At 47.0% G+C, this 22085-nt stretch overlaps 1 protein-coding gene across 1 annotated transcript in view; it reads right to left on the reverse strand.

Annotated features, from left to right (window-relative positions):
• The window catches only part of ALMS1 (ALMS1 centrosome and basal body associated protein), a 136583-nt gene extending 132815 nt beyond the window's left edge, over window positions 1–3768 (reverse strand). Inside the window, exon 1 of the mRNA XM_036750141.1 lies at window positions 3277–3768. Within this exon, the coding sequence (XP_036606036.1) occupies window positions 3277–3768 (492 nt within the window). The remainder of the gene's footprint in view (window positions 1–3276) is intronic.
• Window positions 3769–22085: the final 18317 nt, after the last annotated feature.

Below are 22085 nucleotides of genomic sequence, written 5' to 3' on the forward strand. Positions count from 1 at the left end.
TATTATTAAATCATGGTCTTTTACATTTTATTCAAGAAAAATTCCTATGAAATATATCCAGCAGGAAGCAACAACAAGCTGCCTGCCTAGCCACCCAAAATGCTGAAATGCAGAAAAAGAGAGACAGCATCCTTACTCTCAAAAAGCTAACTACGAGGCAAGAAAACAAACACACACACAAACACACAAACACACAAACACACACACACACACACACACACACACACACACACACGCATGCACCACCCCCCCATGGGGAAGTTATGGTATGGTCTGGGATATTAGGTGAAGAAAGAGGACCTCCAACCTCTCCTCTCCAACTTCATCTCTTCTTCAAGAGTCTCCACCCTCCCGTCCCCACCCCAAAAATCCAGTCTGTCGGCATTAGCACTCCTTTGTTCCCAAACATCTTTTAAAGATTTTCACAGCCCTGAGGACAAAGTCCAGACTTCTTGGGCTTATTTCCAGTAACAACAGCTTTAAGGTTTGCAAAGCACCTTACAAACATCACCTCATTTGCTCCTCACAACCACTAAGGAGCTAGGTGCTATTATCATCCCCATTTTACACAAACTGAGGCAGGCAAAGGTCAAGTGACTTGTCCAAGGTCACACAGCTCCGTGTCTCAGGTCACATCTGAACTCGGGTCTTCCAGATTCCAGGCCCAGAGTTCTAGCCGCTGCACCACCTCCTCCCATCTCTTGTCACTTTCCAGGCTGAACCTTCTGCTCCAAACAAGCCGGTCTCTTGACAGTTCCTGGAGTCTACCATGCTGATTTCCACTTCTAGGCCTTTACTTCTACTCCTTTTCTCTCCTGCTTCCCCAATGAGCCGGGTCTCTTCCACTGCCACAAACTGCACTCCCCTCTCTAAATGTCTAGAATGGACAAGAGAAACTGGGAAATGTTTCACAAAATAAATAAAAATACACTACAACATAGAAAATGTTCATTTATGGTTTTCTCGGTCACCATTTGGCCAGCAGCAATCCTGTGTAATAGAGCACATTTTGCATTTAGTGATACATATCCTTACACTGTTACTTAACTGTCTGATGCCCCAGCAGACTGCTCGCTCCCTGAGCACCAGAAGCCAGGTCTATACTCCTTGTGTGTTCACACCACGCTGGACACACGGGTGAGCAACCCACTGAAGCTCTACATGGCAGGGATCACAGATTTAAGCCAGAAAGACCAACAGGAGAGGCCATGGAGCCCGGCATGGTCATTTAACCCATGAGGAGCTTGACACACAGAGAACGGCGGCCACAGCGATTCTAAGTGGCAGAGTCAGAGGGCAAAGCCAAGGTTCCCTGACCCCAAAGCCAGTGTGCTACAATACCATGGCTGACACGAGGACAGAATGTGAGCTCCATCATTCCACCAGAACTGCTCTCTCCAAAGCTACCAGGGATCTCTGAGCTGCCAAATCCATGGCCTTTTCCCAATTCTCATTCTCCTTGACCTCTGTGCAGCCTTTCACACTGTGGATCACTCTCCCTCTCCTGGTTCTCCCCCTACCTCTCTGACCACTCCTGCTCTGTCTGCTGGATCCGCCTCCAGATGGCACCCTCTACCCACAGGTATGCCCAGGGGCCCTGTCCTGGCCCGGCCCCTCTTCTCTGCTCCCTCTATCACTTGGAGATCTCATCGCCTCCCGCTGACACCCGGGCTCAAATGTCCAGCTGCCTTTCAGACATCTAGAACTGGATGTCCACTGGACATCTGAAACTCAACACGTCCAGAAGAGAACCCATTGTCTTCCAGTCTTCAAGGCCCCTACACGTTTCAAACTCCCCTATTACTGTCAAGGACCAGAACCCTGGGTCCACACTGGCCCGGCAGGCAGTCTTACCTTCCCAGCACCTTCTCTTCTCGGACACAGGCCTCCTCCCCTCCGGCCTGCCCCGAGCCTCTCCTCCTCAGTTATCCGATTAATCTTCCTGATATATAGATCTGACCACATCACCCCTGTATCCAACAAACTCCAGGGGCTCCCCGTGGCCCCCAGGATCAAACATGATTTCTTGTTCGGCATTCAAGGCCCTTCACCCCTTTTCAGCCTTCTTACACTTTGCTCCCCCTCCCCAAATAACTACAAACCAATGACCGGCCCCCTGGCTTCCTCCAGGTCCCGGTGAAACCCCACTCTCCACAGGCGGTCTCCCCCGGCCTCCCTCCTGAACGTTTCTTCTGCAGTTCTCTCCAGCTCCTGCGCGGGCTGCACGGCCCGGGTCCTCCCCAGCACGGGGGGTCTTCCGCCTCTCTTTGTCCCCGAGCGTTCGGCGCAGCGCGGGCACACAGTAGGCGCTTAATCAACCCTTCCTGTTCCACGTCTGTCTGTGTGACCCTAGAGCCCGGCACAGCGCGCACGCTAGGCGCTTAATTATAATCTCCTTCGACCCTCCGATGAGGCGGCTTCTCCGCCAACAGACGGGGAGACCGAGGGACCCTGGTCACGGGCCGGCGTCTCCGGCCGCGGCTACGCAGTTCTGACCCTCTGGCCCCTGACTCCTATCGGCCGCCTCTCACATCCCCCATCCCCCATCCCCCGCACGGTGCCGGGCACCCGGGGCGCGAATCACACCAAGCGGCCCCGGCTACGGACGGCTCACCCCGCAGGGGCGGTGACCAGCACGGACACCCCGGCGAAGCCCGGCGGCGCCTCCTCCCGCGCCCCCCCGGAGTCCGGAAGCAGCCCCGGACCAGGAAGGGGGGCTGGCAGTCCCGGGCACTGGGCGCACGGAGCCCGGGCTGACCCCCGGGGTGCGCGGGGGGCCACAACCCAAGCAAAGGGCCGGCGGGCTCCTCGGGACCTCTGGGAACGCCTCCTCACCCCCGACAGCGGCCGAGGGACCTGCGCAGACAGAGACAACCTCGGAGCGCCCCTCGAGGGGAGCCTGGGCTGCGGGGACCAGCGGGGAAGGGTCCGAGACGAGCGCGGGGCTCGGGGGAGGGCGCGGGACGCGCGATTAAACGCACCCGCACAAGGGGACCCGCCCGGACAGGTGCCCCCGGCCCGGCCCCCGCCGGGAGCGTCTCCAAGCAGGCGGCACGAGGGTGGGAAGGGTCCGGGTCTGGCCCCGGGGGTCGGCGCACGCGGCCGGGCCGCCACCACTACTCACCCCTGGCTCCCCACCGGGCGGCCCCACTCCCGCCTGCTCCTCCTCCTCCTCAGGCCGCCGCCGCTCCGCCGCCTCCTTCTCCCCGTCAGCCCGCTCTCCCGCTCCCAGGCCCCGAGCCGACGCCGGCGGCTCCATGTTGGCGCCTCTCTTACCCGAGATCCACAGCGACCGCCGACCGTTGGCTCCCTGCGCAGGCGCACTGAGCTCCCGCTCGCGCGCCCCGCCCCTGCCTCGCGCCCGGCTCCGGGGGAGTCTGCGCTGGGGCTCTGGTTGCTAAGGACGCCGCGTCCGCGCGGAGGGGGAGGCGGGGGTAAAGGGAGGGGGAGAAGGCACGCATGCGTGTAAGGGAGTAAGGTAGAGCGCGAGCGAGGGAGTCGCAGAGCCAGCCTCGGGACTGAAAACTGGGCCAGACTCAGGCCCCGCCCCTCACCTGGGGAGCGGAGCTGCGGCAGAAGCGTCCGCCGGGAGCGATGAAGGGCGGGGGGAGGGAGCTTGTGGGCCGCTGGGACCGCAGGAGAGAGGGGAAAAACGCGTACATTGCTAGTGGAATGGACCATCAGCCTCTGAAGAAACAGCCCTTGGAATGCCCGTGCCGGGACACTCTCTGCCTCCCGGCTGACCGGAGAAATCCCACCTTCCCCCATCCCCCCAATTTAGCGTCTTGTTCCGTCTGTAGTTTGCATATTATCTTCCCCAAGAGACTGTGAGCTCCCTGAGGACAGGGACTGTCTTCTGGTTTGTTTTTGTGGTGGTGTTTGGGTACGAGGGGCTGGCACACAGTAGGTGCTTAAATGCTTATTCATATCCTAACAATGGGAAGCCTCCGCGACATGGAACCACCTAATAATACTCTTTAGGGGAATGTAGCTACGCATCCTAAGATCTTAGCAACCCTTGGACTTTGAGTCAGGAAGCCCTGGGTTCAAATCCAGCCTCAGATGTCCACTGGTGGTGCGGAACCTCTCCATGCCTCTGCACAACGAGGATATAATCGCCCTTACCTGGAGCGAGGGGTGAAGGAACGCGCCGGTGACATTTGCGAGTTGTCCAGTCCCCTCCGACTCTTCCTGACCCCACCTGGGGTTTTCTCGGCAGAGATACTGGAGGGGTTTGCCGTGTCCTTCTCCAGCTCATTTTACAGATGAGGAAACTGAGGCAAACGGGGTTAAGGGATGTGTTCAGGGTCACACGGCTAGTGTCTGAGGCTGGATTTGAACTCAAGTCTTCCTGGTTCTATCCACTGCACCACCTACCTAAGCCAGTGCCTCTCCGTGCATTAATGTAACTGAGTAATAGCTCCTATATATCTGCCCTATTCATCCTCTATAAATATATTTGCCGAACCTGATTCCAAGAGTGCCTTTGACACTTACTGGCCAGAAGCCCTGGGAGGTCGACCAGCGCCCCCCACCTCGCCTCCCCTAGAAAATGTTCATTGAGATGAATGCTGGCAGAGAAGTTGCCAGGGGTATCATATGTCATTTTCCTTTTCCTCCCTGGGCCTGGTCCCCAGCTAAACCAAGGAAGGTCAATTGACTTCTTCATGCCCCAGGCATCTCCCTAGGACTAGAACGGAGGTTCCCAAACTTGTTTGGCCTACCACCCCTTTTTCAAAAAAGAAAAAAAATCACTCAGTCCCCCCCTCTGAAATCTACTTTCTTTAACCCTTTAGAGGTTTTTTAAAAATTTTGCATCATTTCAAAAAATATATAAAATATTTTAAATGACGTATCTTAAATTTAATAATTTATTGTAAATTTGTGGGTTTTTTCCTGCATTGAAATTTTGATGACAAAATGTTTCATCATGTAAGCATACAGTGTCGTGCTGTTAACAAGCCATTACACACGCATATTCCTCTCCACACATGCTGGACTTCCTGACCAATTCGAGACAGGCTGGCCTGCCAGCACTTCCTTGTTAAGACCGCCGATCAATAACTTGCATTTTGTGTGTTTATTTGGAAAATAATGTAATCGCTGCAACTCCAATTCTGTTACACAACATGGACAAACGGTATTTCACAATTTTCTTCTCCTCTTTCCTCATGCTTCCGCTGCCACCTATTTTTATTCAATGGCCCCCAACTGCACCGGCGGTTACTATTGCCTCCCTCGATCTTTCCAGCATCCCCCGGGGGGCAGTATCACCCACTTTGGGAGCCTCTGGACCAGAGGAAGAGTAGTTGTTCCATTCAGTGGCTAGAGGGAACATCTTCCCAGGGAGTTCCCTGCCTATAGTGAAATCACAAACCCAGACCCCCCCAAAAAAATCTAATTTAATCCCCCCCAAACTCCTATGAGGCAGGTGTTCAAGGAGCAACATATAGGTCGGTGCCCAGCTGGGTCACAGAATTCACAGAGCTCAGGGAGTAGAAGAAAGATGAGAAGTGACCAGTCTATAAAGATAGAGGACAAAGGACCATGGACACATTTGATCCCAGGGTTAATAGGGAGCCGCTGTATTGGGGGGTGGGGAAGAGGGTTGACCTGGTAAGACGATATAGGAAAATCATTTAGTAATTATGTGGAGAATGAACTAGAATGGGAAGAAACGAGGAAAGGAAACTAATTAGAAGATTACTAGTCCGTTTGTCCACTTTAGACAGGAGGGCTTAAACCCTGTAATGGCTGTGAGGAGAGGAGGTTGTAGAGAAAGAAAGGATGAGGTCTGGCAATTTGTATGTGGATAAAAAAGAATGGAAAAAGGAAGTGAATATTAAGCAATTACCGGGTGCAAAGATCTGTGCTTAACCCTAGGGATACAAACAGAAGGCAGACAGTGCCCACTCTCACATTTTAATGGGGGAGACCATATAGGATATGTGTGTGTATGTATACAAACCTACAGATGTATGTAAACTATGTAATACAAGGAAAATTAGGAACCCCTGAGTAACTCCTAGCTACTGACGAGCCCCCTAGGATCCGATGACTCCTTCCTGGAATGTCAATAGATAGGACCATCCCACCTGGCAGATCCTGTCTAGCAGATATCCCTGAGACTCCTTGGCTCCTTCCTGGAATGTCAATAGATAGGACCATCCCACTGAGAGATAACTTGACAGACCCTTCCTGGGAGATATCCCTGGGACTCTGTGACTCCACCAAGGAATGTAAATGAGATTATCCCACTAGTACGATAACCTGACTGAATCTTTTGATCAGCCAGGACCTTTGTTCCTCTTCCCCCCTACTCTGTACCCCCATATCCTATATAAACCAAGCCATCACCCCAACACATTTGCCATTGATTTGTGGTGCCGTACCCCGATGGCCGCCGGCTAATAAATTCTCCACTTAAAACTTATACTCTGTGGTGTGTCTCGCTCGCTTCTGGTACATTTTGGAGGCCCCAGCGAGATGCGGCGGTATTTCGTGTTACCGCCCTGGAGACACACACAGAATTCCGGACCTCAGCAGGGAGTCTCTGCCCCCAATCCACCTTCTCTCACTTCAGAGGGCCGGCTCCTGGGGATTTCTTTTCCTAGGACTCTGATGTGGAGTGATGGTCTCGGAGAATGGACTCTTTGCTGACCTGTCCCTTTTCGGCCTACGGAGAATTCTGGTTTTGTAGACCTCTAGAGGTAAGGTTTTCTGGTTTGGTTTCTGGTTTGGGGCTAGCCATTTGGGTCTCTGATACCATGCTAAACCCTGACGAGGCTGTGGTACAGAGCTAGGAGGGCTGGGACACCACCCTTCCTATTGGGGTGTGGGAAGATTGGGGTGTTTTCCTTGAAGAGGGAACCTGGTTTATTTTCTTTCCTCTGAGGGGACCTGCTTAGCCCCAGTTAACTCATGCCATTGGTTATATGTTTTGTGTTGGGTGTGGGAAGATTGGGGTGTTTTCCTTGAAGAGGAAACCTGGTTTATTTTCTTTCCTCTGAGGGGACCTGCTTAGCCCCAATTAACTCATGCTGTTGGTCTCTGTTTTGTGTTGGAGGTGTGAGAGAGATTGGGGGTCGTATCTTTGAGGAGGAAATCTTTCCTCTGAGGGGGCCTGCTTAGCCTTCAGTTCGATCTGATGAGGGTTTGGGGTGAGAGGTGCTCGACACCCCAAAGTACCGACACGCCGGGTCCTGCCGAAAGAATTCGACTCAAGCTTTCTCAGCCAAGGGAAAGGACAAAGTTTATTAAGAGTTAGCCAAATAAGCCTGCCCCGAGAGATCCCACCCCTTGCGACGCCTGTAAGGAAAAAGGGCCAGACCCATCTGAGCTAGATTGGTTCTGACCGCCTTCATGGAGGCAAGATGGAGATTATATACACAAAGGTTGTGGGAGGGATTGAGGGGTGGTCTGGGGTGCCCAGAAGAGGGGTCTAGGGAGGGACTTAAGGATGAGGTCAGACTCCCGGGTGGGGGAAATAGCTGAAGGCTATATGGAAATGACAACCCATCAAGGGCTGGGGTAGCTGAGCTAGGGTATAGATATTTTGATCAGGATTAAGGACGGGAAACAGGATTAAGGGTGGGAAACAGCTGGACAATAGAGGACTGGGCAAGGTAGGCATTTGGGCTTAATGGTTATAGCCTCAGGCCAAGGCCAGGTCGAGTGGCAAGATTCAAGGAGAGTTCAAGGGTTCAAGGGGTTCCCAGAGACTGTGCCCTCATCATTCCCCCCTCAAACAAATGGGACCCAAATTCTTTTGGGGTCAGGGACGAAGGTCTCAGCTTCTGGAATTGCTTCCTGCTGATAAGGGGCGTAGAGCTGGCTTGATGGGTCCAGTTCAAGGGGTGCACAGTCATCTGGAAGTTGATGGCTTGGAGACTGGAGGAGACAAACCTGGCAAGGAAGTTAAGCAAACAACAAAACAGACAGTACAGGAGTACAGAGAAAGGACAATATCCCTGGTGGGAATTAAAGATGACTATTTCGTACCTAGCTCTCCTAACCACTTGTTCTGCTTCGGGGTTCAGGAGTGTGTAGCACATCCAAATTAGGTCGGGGATATCTAAGAGCAAGGTTTGATGTTTGGTGAGCCTGTGGTTAGCCAGGCACTGGTGGCCCTCTGCTTCCAGGGTGCTCTGGCAAGGCAGAGCTTCTAGGGGCTGGTCTGCTAGAGGCTTAGAAGCTTCCTCAATTGGAATGGCTGTAGCAGCCAGAGAATCTAATTGTTTTGGAAAACAGGGGTCAGATCCTAAGGACTGGATTAGAATTTCCAAAGCCTATCCTCTCCTTCCTTCAGCAGAGTGAATGAAAGGTTTTTCTAGATTAGGTAAGGCTAATGCTGGAGTGGTGGTCAGTTTAGTTTTCAAAGTCCCAAAAGCTTGTGGTGGGTAGGGGCCCCACTCTAGAGGGAGTGAGTCAGGGCCTTGAGTGCCAATTAATGGTTGCCGTCCCTCCCAAGCCTTGGGCTTAATTGGATATTGAAGGCTATGGAGGGGAACTATGGCTGGGGTGGCAGAAGTAGCTTGCCCAGGAATTCCCTGATCCCAAACAGTTGGCTCAACCCTCTCCCATGCCTCTGGGGGAACATGGGGAGGTCTGGGAAACAGGGGGAAAAGGGAGTTATGAGGTTTAACTAGAGAAAATTGGCTTCCCAATTTCACCATCAGGTCCCTTCACCAAAAGGGGGCAGGGCCAGAGAAGGAGTGTTCAGACAACAGATTCTTGATGCCCATGACCTGATGGGTTGAGGGGCATGTGGGGCCAAAGCCACTAGTTAAAGCAAGAGAACATAGCCGTGATAAAGTGGGTAATCTTACCTTCTGCCTCGATTTTGCCCAGAGCTCCGCGAGAGAGGTGGAGAAAGTGGGAGCACAGCCAAGCCCCAGGCTTTCCCCTCCTTCCGAGTCTTGAGAAGACTGGAGGACAGGGTACTGGGAGGAGGCTCTACCACTTTTCCAGCCTCGGGGACATGCTGGGCATGGTCCTGGAGGCGTGGATCCTAGAGGCTTCTTCCAGGGGGGCGCCCTAGAGGGGCACTCCTTAGACCAGTGACCCTCCTTGTGACATCGAAAGCAGGTTTCCCCTTTGCCAAAGTTGCCAGAAGCACCCTCCGGCAATATCCTGGCCATGGCAGCCGCCAAGAATTGGACATGTTCTCTGTCTCTGGCTTTTTCCTCTGCCTGGACTAAGTCTCTATTATTGAACACTCCGAATGCTGTCTCCAGTAATTGGGCCTGAGGTGTTTGGGGTCCCATTGCCAATTTCTGCAGTTTCCTCCTAATATCTGGGGCAGACTGATTAATGAAATACATGTTAAGTATTGCTGCCCCTTCAATAGAATCAGGATCCAAATTTGTATACTTCTTAATAGCTTCTACTAGCCGGGCTTGGAAAAGGGCAAGGTTTTCTTTTTCTCCCTGAGTAATCTCCCTAATTTTTTTAAAATTTATTTGCTTTTGAAATGCAGTTCTTAGGCCTTCTAACAGGCAAATTTCCATATGGTCTCTCTTTTCTCTATCCTCACTCCTTTGATAATGCCATCCTGGGTCACTAGTTGGAACAGCAGTTGTTCCTGGGGGATATTTTATGGGGTTATTGCTAGCCAAACTGTCCCCAAATCTTTGAGCGTGTTCCCATATTCTCCTCTTCTCCTCAGTGGTACAACAGGTAGAGAAAAGGATATGCAAATCACACCAAGAAAGTTCAAATTGTAGGGACAGATCCCTAAAACCCTCAGTAAACTTAGTGGGATCTTCTGAGTATCTCCCCAGTTTTTCTTTAATTTGAAGAAGATCTGAAATGGAGAATGGAACATGCAATCTCCTCGTCCCAGCAGGGGAGGCAGGCATTTCCCTCAGGGGAAAAAGCCTTGAAGGTGCTGTGGGACCTGGAGCTTGGGGCTGAGGTAGATTAGACTGCAAGGCCAGGGCATCTGGTTGGCAAGGGAGATCAGCTAGTACCTGAGGAGGGGTAGAGGTCAGAGGGGAAGATACCCCAGAGACCCAAGTGGGTGCTACCTCAGAGAGAGGGGCTAGGGGAGGAGATATTGCCGTGGGGGCAGGGCCCGAGGCTGGAACTTGAGTAGGGATTGCCTTGGGGATAGGGCCCATGGTGATAGATGTTGCAGGGCCTGCAGTAGAGGCAGGGCGTGGGGTCCCTTCGGCTGGAAATTCCTTCCTCCTTAGTAAAGGAGAAGTTAGGAGTAATTGTCGGGAGACAAACAAAATAAAACAAGAAAACAAAATATACAGAAGGTACCTGAAACTTTCCCAAATTCCCAGCGCTGAAACAATTGAAAGGATCTGGCACATGCTTCCGGATGGGGCATCCGTCCATGTCCTTCGACATGACCACTGGACCGAGAACCACCTGATAGCGTCAGGTTGACCAGGACAGAGTGACTGTCCGACTCACTGAGACCACTGGACCAAGCTGTCCGACCCACCGAGAACCACCTGATAGCATCAGGTTGACCAGGACAGAGTGACTGTCCGACTCACTGAGACCACTGGACCAAGCTGTCCAACCCACTGGGACCTGCTGAGGTCAGGCCCGAGAAGCACATCCAAAATGTTTGGAGAGCGAGGAGGGGGATTGGGAGAGGGGGGGGCTCACATACCTTCAGTCTTGGCTGGAGAAGAACTTGAGATTAGCAGTGCTTCCCGGTTCAGGGAACCATAAATGATGAGGGTTTGGGGTGAGAGGTGCTCGACACCCCAAAGTACCGACACGCCGGGTCCTGCCGAAAGAATTCGACTCAAGCTTTCTCAGCCAAGGGAAAGGACAAAGTTTATTAAGAGTTAGCCAAATAAGCCTGCCCCGAGAGATCCCACCCCTTGCGACGCCTGTAAGGAAAAAGGGCCAGACCCATCTGAGCTAGATTGGTTCTGACCGCCTTCATGGAGGCAAGATGGAGATTATATACACAAAGGTTGTGGGAGGGATTGAGGGGTGGTCTGGGGTGCCCAGAAGAGGGGTCTAGGGAGGGACTTAAGGATGAGGTCAGACTCCCGGGTGGGGGAAATAGCTGAAGGCTATATGGAAATGACAACCCATCAAGGGCTGGGGTAGCTGAGCTAGGGTATAGATATTTTGATCAGGATTAAGGACGGGAAACAGGATTAAGGGTGGGAAACAGCTGGACAATAGAGGACTGGGCAAGGTAGGCATTTGGGCTTAATGGTTATAGCCTCAGGCCAAGGCCAGGTCGAGTGGCAAGATTCAAGGAGAGTTCAAGGGTTCAAGGGGTTCCCAGAGACTGTGCCCTCATCAGATCCACACCGTGAACTTTGTTGTGTTTTGAGTTCGTCTCTGTTAGCGTGTCTGTGTCAATTGTGAAATGTCTATGTTTTGTTAAAAAAAATCTGAAACATAGGCAGCCAGAGATATCAGGCTGTCACTAGGGAAACAGACTCCCTTCCTTGTGGCTCCCGTTTGGCCAGCGTGGAACTACGGGGAATGGGTTAAAATTTGGCAAATTCTGGGTTTTAAATTGTTAAAAAAGTTTGGAAATTGGTTAGTTGAATTTGGGAAGAAAGAACTCCTGAAATTATAAAGTCATTCCAGGAGCTCACTCTTGCTAAAAAACATCTCCTCCCAATGAATGCCTTCTGGCTAAAACCTCCGTTAAAGTCTTCAGTGGGACTCTCGCATTTGTCTTAGTCCCAGATTCCCTTAGATTCAAGTACAAAAGAGGTTTTTGGGAGTGAGCAAGGGGGTGAAGTTTACCTGAATTACAATCATTGAGATCTTTTCACTAGGGCTGCAGTAAAAGTTAGAGCAGTTAAATCAAATTCCTCTCGTCCCGGATCAGATTAGAAGAGAATGCAGGAGAACTGTAGGGAAAAACTTAAATCGCCCTCCCCACCGGGCAATGAGGAGAGGGATAGAAATTCACAGACTGACAGTCAGTCCTGTGCCCCTGGGTACCTTTGTAGCCCGTCCTTGTGGTAAAGTTTAAAAGGTAAATTTGTGAAAGAGAGAGATAGAAAACCTGTATAAGGAATTTAGGGGGTTGTAGAATAGCAGCTTGAGATTACCTGTCTAGTCAGGAGTCCATGTGCTCCTCTTGGCTGCCATGTGCTGCTCCTGGTCTCACCCTTCCCCCACCCTCCACATTGAAAGGTTATCAGAGCTGAAGCTAAAGGAAACTTGTAAAGAAACAGGGCTGGTTAGTTAGTGCTTGGAAGGGTAGGCTCCTTGCCCTCAAGGGGCTGCCAGGCCCTACCTAGGGAGGAGCCCCTTTAGAAAACTAAAAGGGATTTTTTCCTGCTCTTATCTTCCTTGGGAGTCCGAAAAAAATTCTTTTAGGCATTTTTGTATAAGATGAAGCTTGGAACAAAATTAAGTTTCTCTTTCTTTCATAAGTTCATTCACGGCCAGGCAAAAGTTCCTATACCTGGGCCAGAGGTAGTGGTACTGAAGAATATACAGCTAAATAAAGTGTATTTGGGATGTTAATGTATTAATATATGTGATACATGTATTTATATATTAATACATTAATATATAATACCAAAAGTAATAAGACCAACAGTTCCTATATTGTATCTGGAAATGCAATAGATGTCATCTGAAAATTATTGTTTCTGTATTTCTAAACTTGCATTGTGTTCCCAAAAAATTCTCTTAGATTGTGAAATTTGAGAAGACCATTGTGTGGTAAGAAATGATATTATAGCAATTTTAATCTGATTTTGATATATGTGAATTGGGTTTTAAAGGGATGTGATAAAATTTGGAATTGTTATATGTGGTTATAACAAGTAAATAATTAGTAATACTGATATTTAACCATAAGAACAGACTTTCTGTGTGAAAAAGTTTTCTATTATGAGAATATATCTGGTGATTTAAAGTTATAGTTTCAAATAATGATATGAAAGATTCTCCGTGCAAGGAGATTTAGAAATGTGATCACCTAAATTGATAAAAGGGTTGTTTCAAGTTTTAAAATGCATAATTATGTTTAGGGCACTGGTACATTTCTAAATTGTGTAATTTGACAAACAGATGTATCAGCAATATTGAAAAATGTGGTAATCTTTTACAATGCAGAGAGTATTGGGCCTTAGAAATTAAAATGTTACCACTAGTGGTTAAGAATCAGATTTGATTTGCTTATCCAACTCAGTTATGATCACTAGATTGGTAATTAATTGGAATCTGTTTCAAGTTTTAAGTACATGATAATTGCTTGTGGTGTACTTATTTCTAAGTTAGTTATTATATACAAATTGGTTAACATCGCATTACCTGTGCTGTCAGAGAATAATTTCTCTTATAATCTGGATGTTGTTAGATTAAGAATCGTAGTTAATTAAGAAATTGAGGTTATTAACTGAAACAAGAACTTTTGAAACCATCTAGTCATGAATTCTTATCAATCTTGTGTGGTTTTCTGTGTAGAGGAATTCTTATGGAAAGTCCTGGTAAACCTTATTATTGTGATAACGCTAATTAATTGAGTATGTAATTTATAGAAATTAAGTGTCCTCCCATTATAACACTTTTTGATTAAGGAACTTTGTAATGTCTAGGAATTCTGTGCAATATTGAGAATGAGGACATTTGGCACCAACTTAGTTAATGAATTCCAGCATTTAAAGGTTATTTTGCTTTAAGAAGGGAAAATACTTTTGAAAAAAATGTTCTGTAAAATCTTTTTGTATAATTTTAGAAGGCCTGCTGAATTTCCACCTGTAAGCCAATTGGTTGCAGTTCAAACCTATTGTGAGTTCTCAGAGTTTCTGGGTGAGAACCTTATTAGAATTATTAGAATTAATGCTTATCTATAGAAGCCTTGAGAGGGAGGTTGAAGGCCCATTTGATGTCTTATTCAAGTTTTTTTTTGAGTAAGGAGGTTCCAAACGACAGTCTGAATTCCTTACTCCTCCCTGCCCTTAGTTTAGATAAGGAGAAAAGAATTTCACCTTAGCCCACCTGTCAGAAGGGAAGGAAAGGGGAGGGGCAGCAATAAGAGGACGGTAGGGGCCTAGAAGCCTCCAACTTGGCTTCTTTTTAAAAAAACTGATAAGATTAGACTAAGACTTGAGATGGGTTTGGCCTAGTAGTTAATTAGTGAAGTCTGCCATCTGATGGAGAAGAACCCACCCTCAGGGGGGAGGTGAGATGGCAGATCTTTTTAATAAGTGTTCCTTCTTTTAGAATGAGTTATCACGAAAAACAAATCCCCTTTTTTGTGTGTCTTTGTGTGTTTAAGAAGCTGGAATGGGATTCCAGTATACACAGTTATGACAATGAAAGTACTAACTTATGAGTTGTTTTGTCTTATGGTTGAAATGTAAAGAAGACTTAGTACTAGGTTTGAAAGATTTGGAAAGGTGAATTAAGGTTGAGGGAAAATAGGAAAGGCAGATAAGAAAGTTTGGGGACAAATGGGAGTTAGCTAAGCCTCTCTTGTCCCGAGAATGATAGTTTCTGATGGTCAAAGTAAGTTGGAGATGAGTGTGAGGAAGTATTTAGAAGATGGAAAAGTTATGTAGCTTGATTTGATAATTATTAGCTCAATAAAATTTGGGCAGTCTTATCTGAAGGATATTTATTTGCTATTTAAGATTTTATGGGACTACAATTTAATATTGTCTTAAGCTCTGATTACAGGACTAGGTCACATGAAGCCGGTAATGGCACACCAGGTGTTACAAGCTGAGAATTTTTTAGGTGGGTCTGCCTGGGAGCAGTCGTGAAGACGACCTTGGACACAGCCTAGGTAGGATCTTCCTGACTTTATTTCCCAACTCTGCTATTTCCTTTCTGAAAAGGAAAGTCCCCACCTGGTTACTCCTAAGCCCTGCTTTCAGCACCTGGTGACTATAAGATTGGCTATCAGATATGACGCGTGCCTGGAATCAAACAGAGCTAAGGAAGTTCTTTCCTTCTGTTAAGATATATGACATAGTCCCTCATTTCTTTAATAGCAAATTTAAATTGTCAAGAAGTTTTGTAAGCACTATGCTAAATCTGTTAGGTAATAGATAGATGGATATTGAAATATCTCTGAGTTATTATAATAGGATACAGGTATGAATAGCTTACAATTTTAACTTAGGTTCATGACCAAATAAAACATTGAAATAATATAGGGATAACATCCTCCAAAAGGGGAAAATGATTAGGCAAAGCAAATAAGGCAAAGATGTAATGTGATAGATGTCTAATAAAAGGAAGGGATAGCGAATTTTGAAAAAAGGCAATTGATTGATTCCCCTAAGAATTATGTACAGATGTGTATGATTGGCTCTAAAAATTTATCAATTCTGGAAATTCGAGCTGTTAAGTGTGTTTTGGTAATAAGATCTTAAATTTGGATGCTAATACAAGAAAACTGTATAAGATAGTGGTACAGGTGAAAATATATTCCCTTTGTAAAGTATCTGTAAGTTATAGTAAGTTAAAATTGTCTGAGAATTTCTAGATCTGAACCAGAGAAGCAGAACTCTCTTTTACTATCAAGGGACCAGATAACTACAATCAGGCATCTGGGATTTTAAAATACTGCTTTAAATGAACATTGTGAGGAGTGGACATCTGGGCCTATAGAAGACCTCGCCCTGCGGTTCCAAGAGCCTGAGAGGGACAGCACCAGACGCGGACGGCTTTCTCACGGGATCCAGAACCAGAACCTGAGCAAAGATCTGCTTTTTTCCCTTCTGTGTCCTTGTGTTCCCAAGACTGTTTTTCCTGAACTTTTATTATGTTCCCTCTACTTACTTACAGTTAGTTTACAATTTCTGCCCATCCCTGGGGATGTCCCAATACAGAAAAGGGAAAACCTGACTCCACCTAGATAGGGATTTTAAAACTTCACCCTGTGGGAAATAGAGTTTTTTTTTTTTCCATACCTTTAATTGGTCCTTAGGCATAACTTTCAGTTTGCCTTTGACCAAAAAAAAAAAAAAAAAAAAAGGGGGAAATGTGGGATGTTTTGAGAAATGTGGGATGTTTTATACCATTTTTTAAAATTTCTGGAGTGTAGTACCTGGGGAGGCTCCTTGGACCCTCCTTGAGTCTTCCAACTAGGTCTGGCCTTCCCCTGGGGCCAACGACCTAGCGTTTCTTTTATTGTCACCCCCGCTTAGCGTTTTGGTTGGCCTCCTAATTTTATTGCTATGCCCCATCAGGTTGTTCCTTTTTTTTTTCAAGGATTTGAAATTCCCATGAAGAAAAAAAGTGGGGAATGTAATACAAGGAAAATTAGGAACCCCTGAGTAACTCCTAGCTACTGACGAGCCCCCTAGGATCCGATGACTCCTTCCTGGAATGTCAATAGATAGGACCATCCCACCTGGCAGATCCTGTCTAGCAGATATCCCTGAGACTCCTTGGCTCCTTCCTGGAATGTCAATAGATAGGACCATCCCACTGAGAGATAACTTGACAGACCCTTCCTGGGAGATATCCCTGGGACTCTGTGACTCCACCAAGGAATGTAAATGAGATTATCCCACTAGTACGATAACCTGACTGAATCTTTTGATCAGCCAGGACCTTTGTTCCTCTTCCCCCCTACTCTGTACCCCCATATCCTATATAAACCAAGCCATCACCCCAACACATTTGCCATTGATTTGTGGTGCCGTACCCCGATGGCCGCCGGCTAATAAATTCTCCACTTAAAACTTATACTCTGTGGTGTGTCTCGCTCGCTTCTGGTACAACACTATATGGAAAGAGAAATGAGAGAGAAAGAAGAGAGAGAAGGAAAGAGCAGGGGGAAAGAGAGAAAAAGAGAGGGAGCGAAGAGAGAGAGAGAGAGAGAGAGAGAGAGAGAGGGAAAAATAGACAGAAGGAGGAGGAGGAGGAGGAGGAGGAGGAAGAGAAGAATTCAGCTGTAAGTCAGATGGAAAGGTCCCATAGGATACAGCAGCAAAGCAGATGTTAGCGCCTCTTCTTTAACGTAATTTCCATGGACATAGTGATATCAGTGTCTGATGCTGAATCATTTCATAGGGCCAAAGATTTTGGTGAGAACTTCCTTTCCTGGGTCTTGGCTGCTGCGGCTGTAGCCCCTGCAAGAGCAGGTCCAGGCAGCATTCACACCCAGGTTGCTTCTCAGGACAATGGTGAGGGGCCTGGTTGGAAACTTGCTGTTCTCAAGGTTCTTGGGTTCAGAATCCTGGACTGTCTCCTATCAGGATCTGAGGGAGAAGAGTGGTCAGAGTGGTGGTATTCTGCCTTGTCTGGACCCTGCTGCCTCCCCTCTCTCTCTCAGGGGTCCTTGCTGCTTCAGTCAGGCTGGCATGCCTGCCTTATAGGTGGCAGATGGTGCTGAGAAGCTGCCTTCTACAAGAATGGCTGTGAGGCTTGATCTGAAAGGTGCTGCTGCTTCCGAGGCTCCTGTATCTGTCTACCTGTCTGTAGAAATTGGCCAGCAATTTCTGGTCACTAGTTGCTATGAGGAATGGGGGCTGGAGGATGCCTCTCCATAATGACTTCTCATATCAATGACAGCTGGAGGCCCTGGGCTGAGAGCAGGTCTTTGGGCATGCAAAGACAGGGAAAAAAGAAAGAAGGAAAGAAAGAAAGATAGAAAGAAAGAAAGAAAGAAAGAAAGAAAGAAAGAAAGAAAGAAAGAAAGAAAGAAAGAAAGGAAGGAAGAAAGAAAGAAAGAAAGAAAGAAAGAAAGAAAGAAAGAAAGAAAGAAAGAAAGAAAGAAAGAAAGAAAGAAAGAAAGATAAGACGGAAGGAAGAAAAGGAAGGAAAAGAAAGTCTCGGTCCTCAAGGAGAATATATATATATGACCCATTGATATAAACACCTCCCAGATGAGGAAACTCTCTACCAATGCAGGTTAGTACCTTTTTTGAATTTAGAATTACCCAGGGCCCTGAGAGACTTGCCCAGAGTTACAAAGACAGTACGTGTCAGAATCAGGATTTGAACCCATCTTCCTGCCTTCAGGACTAGATCTCACCCCTACACCTTGCTATCTCTCTTCCACAATTCCTTCTAAATTCAAGGTCCTTTGAGGAGAGCACAGGAATAGCAGGGCATTCTAGAAACACTTCCTGTAAGAAATTGTCCCTAAGCAGAGTCCTGAAACATCTTGGGGATGGAAAGCTGCCCTCATTTTGGACTTCTTTGATTCTCCACCGTCCCCTCTTCTCCCCTTCCATCCCCCATATCTCCCCTCCTTTTACAGCTTTCTTTTGTTCGCTACTTCCGTTAGATTATAAGCTCCTTGAGGACAGAAGGGACAACATTTCTTTTTCATATTTGTATCCCCAGTGCCTGGCACATAGTAGGCACTTAATGTTTACTGACTATTGATGACTATTTACTACATGAGAAGCATTTAGAAAGCTTATTTTCAGCATGGGAAGCAGATTTGCAAAGTGTAAAAGGAATTAGATTGTGAGCTCCTCAAGGGCAAGGATTGCCTTTTATCTCTTTTTGTATCGCCAGTCCTTAGCACAGAGCCTGGCTGTTGTTGTTGTTCAGTCATTTCTGACTCTTCATGACCTCATTTGGGGTTCTCTTGGCAAAGATACTGGAGCGGTTTGTCACTTCCTTCTCCAGCTCATTTTGCAGCTGAGGGAACTGAGGCAAGTGGGGTTAAGTGACTTGCCCAGGGTCACACAGGACACAGAGTCTGAGGCCATATTTATGACTCAGGCTCTGTGCTCTGCCTACTTTGCCACCTAGCTGCCCTTACAGTAGGCACTTAATAATACGCCTCCAGATTGGAGGGTTTGGACTGGAATCCTGACTGTTGCTGACTTCGTGAACTTCAGCAGGTCTTTAATCTTCATCAGACTCAGTTTCTTCCTTGGTAATAGAAGAGTTGATTGAGACCAAGAGTTGTTAACCTTTTTCATCTCAAGGATCTCTTGAGTAGTCTGGTGAAGCTCATGGAGCCCTTTTAAAGAAGAATATTTTTAAATGCATATATCACCCAAGCCCATTGGTATGGGACTCTCTCCTCATTAGTGGCCATCAATGCCCTCTGCCTGCACAAGGGGTGGGTCTGGGAATGTCAAGAAAAGGAGAGAAGAAAAACCCCATCTCTTCAGTCTATTTGGGGTCTTCTGCCTTCCAACTTCAAGAGAGAAGATTCACAATGCCTCTCCTCATGTCAAGAAAGGGAGAAAAAGACTCTGGGAAGAAACCAACATGGAGAACCTTGATCATGTCTCTGTTCACAGCTTGTTGCACGAGAGACTTCAGGGAATTTCCCTTTGGGTAAGATCTGAGATTCTTTCTCTTGATTGAACTGTTACCTTGCTCCCAATAAGAGAGTTCCTTCAATCTGTATCGTCTGATTTATGTTTCCTTAAGTTTATGGAAAGATGGTGTGTCTCATTGTTAATTATCCAGCAAGGGAATTTCATTAGCTGAATTTAATATTTGAATTGTCCACCTGATGATGCTCTATGTGAGCTACCAGCCCAGGTCTTCTCAGGTTCTCTGTCTGACATAGTATTTTCCTAAGAGTCTTCAGTGTCTACCCCAGGATGCTCAGGCTGCAAGCACCTTAGCTGCTCCCCTTACGCAAGGTCACAGTGCTGCAGGGGCACTCCTAAAGCATCTTCAATTAACTTCATCACTTACTGAGCCCAAATTCAATCTAAAAAATGAAATCTTGTAGAAAATAAAATATATAAAATCTGTTATCTATGCCTAACTTATGGGTGGTTCAGTGGCACCATGGACAGAGCTGAGTCAAGAAGACTCATCTTTGTAAGTTCAAATCTGGCCTCAGACACTTATTAGCTGTGTGACCCTGGGCAAGTCACTTCACCCTGTTTGCCTCAGTTTCCTCATCTGTAAAATGAACTAGAGAAGAGAATGGCAAACCACTTCAGTATCTTGGCTAAGAAGACCCTTGAGGGGTGGACAGACTCGGACATGATTGAAAAATGACTGAAGAGCATACCTAGCTTATAGCCCCCGTTAATGGATTCAACTCTTTCGGGTCACTTCCCAGTATATTCAAAGAACTAGAAATCACAAGGTATTATTACAGAGTCTATTGTACACAGAATAAAGTAAGAAAGATATCACCCTATACTCTCATCTGATAATATGTTTACCTCCAACCATCTCTTAGCCCTCAGAGGTAGCTACGTAGCTCAGTGGATAGAGCTCTGGGCCTAGAGTGCTTTACAAACCTTAAAGTGCTATATAAATGCGTTCGGTGATTTAGTTGTTCAGTCATTTTAGTCACGACCAATTCTTTTTGAGCCCATTTGGGATTTTCTTGGCACAGATACTGGAGTGATTTGCCATTTCCTTCTTCAGCTCATTTTACAAATGAGGAAACTGAGACAAACAGGGTGAAGTAACTTGCCCAGAGTCACACAGCAATGTGCCAGGCACTGTGATAAATGCCAGGGATACAAAGACAAGCTAAAGAAAGCCCCTGCCCTCAAAGGGCTCACAGTCCAATGAGGGAGACAACATGCAAACAACTTATATGCTATCAAGCTACGTACAAGATTGTAGGGTCTGGAATTCCCCTGCACAGGGATATTCACGGTCCCCCTCCCCCAAACAGTGGGGCAAGTTTAATAGCGAAGGAAGAGGCCGGGAGCTCCATGATGATTGTAAGAGTAGTTTAGTAACCATGATGGATTCCTTACACTGGAGCAGAATGATGGATCCCTGCCAAGAGTTTAACAACCAGTCTGGGGCAGTAGCCAGACGATTCACTGGATCCTTGCAAAGACCCCGAAAAAGCCCCGTGGCAATTATAGAAGTAAGCCGAAGGGGAGAGCAGCTATGGATCATCATTACATATGTCAGTGAGGCTTAGCTAATGTTTTGACTTACTGCTTAGTACTGCGCTTGAGTCCAGAACCCAAGCATCAAGTCCAGACACGCAAGGTCGTGTAGTGGTCACTGTAGCCTTGTTACGGCTTTCACCAATTGGGACCCCACAGGGAGAAATAGGAAATAATTAATAGAAGGAAAACACTAGAATTGAGAGAGATTGGAAAGGTTTCCTGTAGAAGGTGGGATGATATCTGGGACATGGAGGAAATCAGGGAATCTAGGAAGCTGAAATAAAGAAGGGGATTCCAGGCATGAAGGCCAGACCATGAAAACTCCCAGAGCTAAGAGGTTGAGTCTCTTGTCTGAGAATCAGCCCAGAGGCCAGTGCCCCAGGGGACACAGGGCTGGGAGAGGAGAGGGTATGTAGAAGGTGTAAGAAGACTGGGACACCAAATAGGGGATTCTAGATTTGATCCTGGAGGTCGCAGGATAGTGTTCACCAATTATGCCTTTAATAATTATCTAGTTCTAAACACCTCAAACTGCAGGCCAGTGAGTTTGATGGGAAGAAGGGCTGAAACATAACTACCAGGCTAGGTGTCCAAGGATCCAGGTCAGCACCTGTATCTCCCATCTGCTGACTCTATGACCCTGGACAACCTTCTTCACCACTATGTGCCTCAGTGTTCTCACCTGTAAAACAGATTGTAATAAATGATACCCAAGGTCCCTTCCAACTCCAAATGCTATGGCTCTTGGCATGAATTATTAAAAGGATAATTTGTGAGTCCTGAAAAAAAGGAAATAATCAAGACAAGCCAGCATGTGGTCCATAAACACAAAGAGTAAACTCGTTTCCTCTGTGACAATTATCACACTACCACAGCAAGGTCCCCGTTAGTGCAAAAATGTCACCTTGTCCAAATTTGCACTATTCAAAGTATAATTATATGTCCAATAAGATCATTGGTTCCAGCTCAGTGGAAATACTCAGTTCAGATTGGAATAATTGGGCTATTTCAAGAGATTCATAATTCTCACTAATCAGAGTGAAGAGGGTCATTGTGGCCCAGGGAATAGTAAACTGGCTTTTCAGACCAGAAGAGCTGGGTTCAAGTCCTCCCTCTGACCCTACTACCTGTGTGGCTCTAGACAAGCACTTTAACCTCTCAGTGCAGCAGACCACTAAGATTCTAACTTAGCCTCAGACTCTTACTAGCTGTGTGACCTTGGGCAACTCACTTAACCCCAATTGTCACAAAAAAAGAAAGACTTTTAGAATGGCTTTGATTTGCATTAGTAGGAGGAGCCATCTACCCTAATGAAATCACAGGCCT

Source organism: Trichosurus vulpecula, chromosome 3 (assembly GCF_011100635.1).
Source record: "Trichosurus vulpecula isolate mTriVul1 chromosome 3, mTriVul1.pri, whole genome shotgun sequence".
Lineage (NCBI taxonomy): Eukaryota > Metazoa > Chordata > Mammalia > Diprotodontia > Phalangeridae > Trichosurus > Trichosurus vulpecula.